Below are 8,424 nucleotides of genomic sequence, written 5' to 3' on the forward strand. Positions count from 1 at the left end.
AATTACCTGTGAAATGACTGCCTGCCATTTGCCCAGCGGAAATTACTAATATAGATGTGAATGTAAATTTCAGTCCAACATTCAACCAATCAATTTCACACAATCACAAGTTCTGACTACAAAACTGCCCGTGACATACCATCTCCTTATGAACTAAATGTTTGCACTTTTCTTATTTGATGTCCAGTTTTGCTTCATTTTATTTTCCTGGGTTTGTATTGTGACTGTACCCATTTAATGACAAGGAGCTGAGATTGTCAATCGGGCTCAGCATTCTCTGGTGAGCAGCTACCGGCCTTATAAGCTCCGCTGATAACCCGATAACTGACGAATTTCCTCTCCATGTTTCATTATATTTAGACTTTGCTGCTTAGAGTAAAACGAGGGGGCACAAAGTTAAAAACAAAGCAATTTGGCAACATACAGGTCTCCCCAGTAAACGCAAGAGCACGCAGAAGGAATTCCAATGGAACAAACCCCTTCCCATTCACTCCCACTGGAAAAAATCCTAAAAGACCAAACCCTTTCCTATTCCCTCCCATTGCATCGAATCGAAAAGAGAAAAACTCCTTCTCATTCCAAGCCATTATATAGAGTGCGGTGCCCAGAACTGAACACAGTACTCGAAATGAGGTCCAACCAGAGCTCTGTATAACTGTGACATAACTTCCACTCCTTTTTATTCCCGTTCCCTTGAGATAAAGATCAAAATTTAATCTCCATTTTAAATTTTTTGAGTGATTTAGTAATCACTGTTAGTGATTTCTGTACTTGGATCCCCATATGCCTCGATTCCCCCAGACTGCAAAAATCTATCGATCTCAGCTTTGAATATATTCAACGACTGAGCATCCACAGCCCTCTGGGGTTGAGAATTCCAAAGATTCACAACACTTTCAGTGAAGAAATTCTCCCTAATTTCGATCCTAAATGTCCGGCCCGTTATCTTGAGACTATGACCTCTCGTTCTTGATTCTCCAGCAGGGGAATCAGCCTCTCCTCACCTACCCAGTCAAACCGCTCAAGAATTTTATACGTTTCAATGCCATCACCGACCATTCTTCTAAACTCCAGCGAATATAGGCCAATTTTTCACAATATTTCAACAGAGTACAATTGCAGCAAGACCTCCTTACTCTTATATTCCAACACCCTTGCAATAAAGGCCAACATATCATTTGCTTCCTCACTCTCATTAGACCCTTGGTAACTCACCATTCCCAGTATGTTTTTCCTCTGTTCCTTCTACAGGGAAAATAAATGAACGTTGAAAACATTTTAATATAATTACAGCGGTTTATATTTTGGAGACAATATCCAGCTGAACGGCATCAAATTCGATAACAAACTTCTAGTTTTTGAAGTAAGTAAATTAATAAGGAGAATGAATTGCGATGACCAGGAATCGAACCCGGATCAACTGCTTGGAAAGCAGCTATGCTCACCACTATACCACCATCGTTGACAATCTACCAGCATAAAATAGTTCCTAAACATTCGACCCTGAAAAGACACTGCTGGCTTTTGGATTTTGTTCTTCATTGAAACTGGTTTCTGACGGTTCCTTTCTCGCTCTGTTGCAGTTCCCGTTTCCGCCCAGTAGATGTCGCCAACCCCCAATCAATGGAAATTACACAACAGCCAGTAATTATTCACCTTTTCTCGGACTGAAGAGACAGTCGATACCTGCAATACTTGACCAGCTGGAAATACATTTTGCCGAAGCTCACATCAGCCATTGAGTAAAGTTAAATAGTTACATTAAATCATTACAGAGACCTGACGAACAGCTGGTCACGAATGACAGCTTAATATTCAAGTCTATAAGATCTTTGGAAAGGACAGGGAAATATGGAAAGGAGGAGGAGTAGCAATGTTGCTAAAAGACAATATTACAGCAGTTCAAAGATACAATATCAGTGAGGGTGAGCGGGCAGTGTAAACACTCTGAGAGAGACCCATCACAAGTGGCCCCACTGTACTCCTCCAGAAGGTATAAGGGCGAGTGCGGGAGGATTTCTTCATTCTTTGTGAAATTGTGGAAATGTCTGGAAGAGGAAAAACCGGCGGTAAAGCTCGGGCCAACGCTACGTCTCGCTCATCCGGGGCCGGACTGCAGTTCCGTCTTCACAGGCTCCTGCGAAAGGGAAACTCCACTGAACGTGTGTGTGCCTGAACCTCGGTCCATCTGGATGCTTTGTTCAGGCATCTGACGGCTGAAATCCTCGAGCTGGCCGACAACGCGGCCCAAGACAAGCAGAAGACCCGCATCATCCCCAGACACCTGCAGCTGGCATTCCGCAATGAAGAGGAGCTCAACAAGCTGCTGGGATGGGTGACCATCGCTCAGCGCGGGGTGCTGCCTAATATCCAGGCCGTGCTGCTGCCGAAGAAAAGCGCTGGGAGCATTAAGAACAAGTGAAGCGGCCTGAATTTAATCTACAGACAGGACCAATCTTATGAAATCATTTGAATAATGTAGATATAATACATTCGAATTTTCAGAAAGCCTTATGTAAGGTACCGCATTGTTGACTCATGGCAAAGTTCAGTGCACGTGGAGTCAGGAGACAGGTAGCAGAATGGATAGCAAGCTGGCGACAAAACAGAAAATAGGAGTTACGGGTAACAGCTTGGTGTGGCAAAAAGTGGGAAGTGGTTTAACACAGGGATCAGTGCTGGGACCACTGCTGTTCACAATTAACATTAACGTTTTGGATTTGGGAATCGGAAGTACAATTTCAAAACTTGTCGATGACAACAAATTGGTGGGTACAGTTAATACAAAGGAAGCATGTGTCAAAATGCAAGAGGACATTAATATACTTGCAGAATGAACAATAAAGAGCTCACATACTGCTTGGATAATAAGTCTAAACAGGATAGAGGAGCAAAGGGATCGAGGGGTACAGACACATAAATTACTAAAAGTCGCAACCAAAAGTAGCTTCGCCAGTGTTACCTTCTCACAAAGACACTCGCCCTCAATCTATGAAAAGATAATGACCATGAACTGGGACTGAAGCCGAACACATCCCCATTTACAGTGAGGCCCGGCCCGGATATCTCATTCTCTCTGTTTTATATCAGACAGTATCCCACGCTGATGTCCAGCACTGGAGAGAGAGACGGTATCAGTGTTACACTTCCTATCTGTGTCCAAATCACGCTAAATAGCAGTATCCACCTTCACATACAGCACCAGAGAGAGAGAGAGGGAGGCAGACACGGTGAGAGAGACAGACAGAGCAGTGAGGCACAGTGACAGACAGACGTAAACAGTAATAGTTCCAGACTGACCGGTAAAGTTCTGTTTTATCCAGAAAGATCGCGTTGGAGAGTCAGAAGATGCAATCTCATCTCTCACTGATATTGTACGAGGGACAGACACACTATTAATCCCACACTCAGGGACAGTGCAGAGAATGACAGAATCAATGAGCCTGTTGTAACATCTGCAGTTTTGCAGCTCAGTGCCGTTCCATATTACTCTCAGTGACGGACAGTTTCACACCGGTTAAATTAATCTGGGCCTGTTGCTGTCGGATATTAATCCCAGCAAATACACCGACTCCCACTTTCCTCAGGATTGGTTCTCCAGGATTGGTTTGAGAAATCCTCCCTCCAGTTTCGGAGTCACACAGTCGAGGGGCCAAGATTGAACAGGATCCTTTGGCTCGTACCACAGCCGCTCACTTGATCCATGAAAGGCCCTTAACCATCAAAGGATACCGAGAGAAACAGCAGGGATGGAAACATCTCGTTTAATAGTTCGAGACTGTAAAGTCAGTCTGGATTCCAGCGTTAGGCACTGGTGAAATCCCATGTGTTTCCCATTCTGGTACCTTTCCCCCAGTCCCACTTCCTTTGCTCAGACACGGAAAAAATCCAACTGGGGAAAGTTTCCATCGATTTTTGTATTGGGAATTAAACCAGATATCTGCGCATGCGTGACTCAGCCCCGCCCCCAGCGCTGTTTGTTGGTGAGCAGAAGAGCGCATGCGCGCTCCCCTCCCCCAGATTGGCCTGTGGGCGCCAATCACTCAGTGAGCGGAAGAATATGGTTTAAAACAGTCGGCAATGGAGAGCTCACGGCCCCCGGGGGAAGGGAGCAAAGAGCAGCCTTGTTAAAGCAGCTCATCGCTTCGGGACCGTGTCCGCAGATCGGCTCAGAGATCGGCATTGAGTTCGAGGGAAGGGCAGAGGGAGTCCGGGGGCTGTTTGTATGAGACGGAGTGGATCAGGAACTGGTCCCGGAACATGGAGTGAGCGGGGGAAGTGAGAGGTCATTCTCGGGCTGTGTGTGTAGAGGGTCTGTCCAGGGTAAGGGAGACATTATGGGAAGAACTTGCTATTTAAAATCATTGCTGCTTTCTCTCCCCAAACCAGTAGTGAATGGTCCTGGATTAGTTCCAGTCTCACCCTGTTTATTGTTACTGGACAGTGAAGGGCGGAAACTGCTCCGGACAGTAAGGATGTGCGGAGTTATACAAAGAGCATCTGTTGCAGGCATCAGGTGAGAAGTGTGAAGGACACGTTTTAAATAACTTATGTTTGCTTTCGGTTCAACGATTAGTCCTGTGGGAGAGAGCATTAGAAACCTGACCTCTAGAAACGTCCCTGCCCCATCGGGTAGTCCGATTCATGGACCAGTGGAGGGGTTGGGTTGTGTCTGGATGTCACTAAATTGTTGTGAAACAGCCCAACACACTTGGTGTGCAGAAGCTGAGTGTTGCAGTACTGCAGTGGAGTCAGAAACTGATAATGTTTGTATCACTGGTTTTCATTTGTGGATGTTTAAAATGCCCATCCACAGATATATTAAACTGATCACTTGCATTTTCTACCTCACTGTTTCTTGAGTTACAAAGGGTAATTTTCTTTCGACAGGCAAATCCTTGAAGGACCCGGAATAAATGTGATGTTTCCTCCAGCCGAGCAACAAGGAACATTGCAGCGAGCTCCTTCTCATGCACGGTAGGTACATTATCTCACACACAGAGCACAGAGACACAGACAGGTCATCGGTTCCACAGTCTCAGTCAGCAGAAGTAGTCAGTCCCACACTGATCCCAATTTCCAGAGACACATTTTCAATCCAACAGTCAAACAGAGCAGGTGAGGCAGACACTGTTCCATTTCCCCCTAACTAAATCCCGCTGACAGGGAGATTCAAAAATCTCAGTGCAAAATCACACTATCAGATTGAAAGGCACTGTGTCAATCTCACAATAGGGCAACATTAGCTAAGAATTAAATACCAGATAGAAATCGCACATGGTACCCGATTGACAGGTACAGAATGAATCCCAATAATGTACCCCAAGATTCAAATTGAATACTAGCCCAGAACTCTCATACAGTATCAGATTGAGAAATGCTGTGACAGTGTAACCTGAGAAACAAATTAGATATCAGTTTATAATACACTCATAGTATGAGATTTAAAGATACAGTATCAATTCTATTAGCACAGACTGATCTATACATTAGATATCAATTCAAAAATATCACCATATCAGTTTGAAAAATGCATTATCGTTCACAATAGCACTCACAGAGATACAGATTTAATCATCGTCCAAAAAGCACACAAATGATCTGATTAAAACCTCCAGCATCAAATCCTAAAGTTTATCCATATTTACCCATTAAATAATGAGAAAAACTATTGAAACATTGAGGTATTAAAGCTAAAATATTGAATGCAATAATATAATCTGACAGAATAATTACATACAGATACAGAATGAATCTCACTCAGATACAGTACAGAGACACACAGACACAGAATGAATCCCCAGCTCACGTACCGTACCAGAGTGTGACAGATGCAGAAGGAATCCCACACTGGCATACAGTACCAAGGACTGACAGATATCGAGTTAATCCCATACTCTCATAAAGCACTAGAGACTGGCAGGTAAAGTAAGAATCCCACAGTCACACACTGTACCAGAGACTGAGAGATACAGAATGAATCCCACACTCACACAGAGAAACAGAGACTGACATATATAGAGAATGAATCCCAACTCACACACAGTACCACAGGCTGACATGCAGAATAAATCCCACACTCACAGACAGTACCAGAGACTGACAGATACAGAATGAAGCTCACACTCACACACAGCACCAGATGCTGGCATACACAGAATGAATCTCATACTCTCAAACAGAACCAGAGACTGACAGTTGCAGAGTGAATCCAACACTCACACACAGTACCAGAGACTGACAGATACAGAATGAATCCCACACTCACATACAGTGCCGGAGACTGACAGATACAGAATGAATCCCACACTCACACACAGTACCACCGACTGACAGATACAGAATGAATAACACAGAACCACAGCGAGACAGACACAGAATAAATCTCACAGTCACATTACTGCAGATTGAGTTACACATTACATACCAGTCCAAAAATCTCATATTGTCAGATTGAAAGATACAGTATCAATTCCATTAGTGCAGACTGAGCTACATATTATATACATTGCTAAATACGCGTACAATATTATACTGAAATATACAGTATCAGTGCCATTGGTACAGACTGAGCTACATATTACATACCAATCCGAAAACTCATATAATATTAGACTGAAAGATACAGTATCAATTCCATTAGTGCAGATTGAGCCACACATTATATAGCAGTCCAGGAATCTCATACAGTATCAGACTGATAGATACAGTATCAATTCCGTTAGTGCAGGCTAAGCTAGATATTGCACGCCAGTCGAAAAATCTCATACAATGTCAGACTGAAATATGGAATTAATTCCATTATCACAGACTGAGCTACACATTACATACCAGTCGAATAATTTCACTGCAAACAGATTGAAAGGTACATTATCATTCACAACAGAGTTCAGTGATTGAAATGTAATACTACTCCAAAACTCACACATGTTGTTTGATTAAAGAAAATCGAAAAGTTTATCCATATTTACAAGTTGAACGCTCGACGAAGAACTGTAAATACTTTAAAGTATTAAAGATACAGTTTCAAATACGATACTGTACATTGAAATAAGAATACAGATTGAATTCAGACTTTCACAATGTCTCAGAGACTGAATTACAGCATGAATCCCACACTCACAGACAGCACCAGATACTGACAGTTACAGAGTTAATCCCACACTCAAATATAGGAGCAGAGACTGACAGATACAGAATGAATCTCTCACTCATATATTGTACCAGAGACTGACAGATACAGATTTAATCCCACACTCATGTGTAGAACCAGAGAGTGACAGATACAGAAATAAGTCCATGCTCACACTCAGCACCAGAGAGTGACTGATACAGAATAAATCCCACACTTATGCACAGTACCAGAGACAGACAGATACAGAAACTGCCCAACACACCTGGTATGCAGAAGCTGAGTGCTGCAGTACTGCAGTGGATTCAGACACTGACACTGTTTGTATCACTGGTTTTCATTTGTCGATATTCAAAATGATCATTAACAGAGGTATTAAACTGATCACTTCTGTATTTTCTACCACACCTGTTCTTGAGTTACAAGAGATAATTTTCTTTCTACAGGCAAATGCTTGAAGGACCCGGAATAAATGTGATGTTTCCTCCACCCGAGGCACAAGGAACAGTGTAGCCAACTCCTTCTCACACACATTAGGTACATTATCACACACAGAGCACAGAGACAAAGACAGGTCATCAGTTCCACATTCTCAGACAGCAGAAGTAGTCAGTCCCACACTGATCCCAAGATACAGAGACACATTTTCAGTCTAACATTCAAACAGAGCAGGTGAGGCAGACACTGTTCCATTTCCCTCTAACTCAGTCCCGCTGACAGGTAGATACAAAAATCCCAATCCAAAATCACACTATCAGAATGAAAGGCACTGTTTCAATCTCACAATTGGGCAACATTAGCTACGAATTAAATCCAGATAGAAATCACCCATGGTACCCAATTCAAAGGTACAGAATGAATCCCAATAATGTAAGCCGAGATTCAAATTGAATACTAGCCCAGAACTCACACACACATGACTTTATTACATGCAGTATCCATTCGAATAATGTGTCTTGAGATACAAATTGCAGACAAGTCCAAAACTCATGTACAGTATCAGATAGAGAAATGCTGTGAGAGTGTAACCTGAGAAACAAATTAGATACCAGTTTATAATACACTCACAGTATGAGATGTAAAGATACAGTATCAATTCTATTAGCTCAGACTGAGATACACATTACATACCAGTCCAAAAATCTCATACAGCAATAGATTGAAAGGTACAGTATCAATTCAATTTTTACAGACTGAGCGACACATCAGATAACAAATCAAAAATGTCACCTTATCAGTTTGAAAGATACATTATCTTTCACAATATTACTCACAGAGATACAGATTTAATA

At 42.5% G+C, this 8,424-nt stretch overlaps 1 protein-coding gene across 1 annotated transcript; it reads left to right on the forward strand.

Annotated features, from left to right (window-relative positions):
- The first annotated feature begins 2,044 nt into the window (after window positions 1-2,044).
- Window positions 2,045-2,422, forward strand: LOC137317975 (histone H2AX-like). Its single transcript, XM_067980967.1, has 2 exons — window positions 2,045-2,118; window positions 2,206-2,422. The coding sequence occupies exons 1-2, from the start codon at window positions 2,045-2,047 to the stop codon at window positions 2,420-2,422; spliced, it is 291 nt and encodes a 96-aa protein (XP_067837068.1).
- Window positions 2,423-8,424: the final 6,002 nt, after the last annotated feature.

The sequence above is a fragment of the Heptranchias perlo genome, unplaced genomic scaffold, assembly GCF_035084215.1.
Source record: "Heptranchias perlo isolate sHepPer1 unplaced genomic scaffold, sHepPer1.hap1 HAP1_SCAFFOLD_64, whole genome shotgun sequence".
NCBI lineage: Eukaryota > Metazoa > Chordata > Chondrichthyes > Hexanchiformes > Hexanchidae > Heptranchias > Heptranchias perlo.

What these genes read in the sequence shown, in the direction of transcription:
- LOC137317975 (XM_067980967.1), top strand. Translation starts at nt 2,045, where the DNA reads ATGTCTGGAAGAGGAAAAACCGGCGGTAAAGCTCGGGCCAACGCTACG. An exon ending in TCATCCGGGGCCGGACTGCA is followed by an intron (nt 2,119 to 2,205) that starts GTTCCGTCTTCA and finishes TGCTTTGTTCAG; the next exon opens with GCATCTGACGGCTGAAATCC.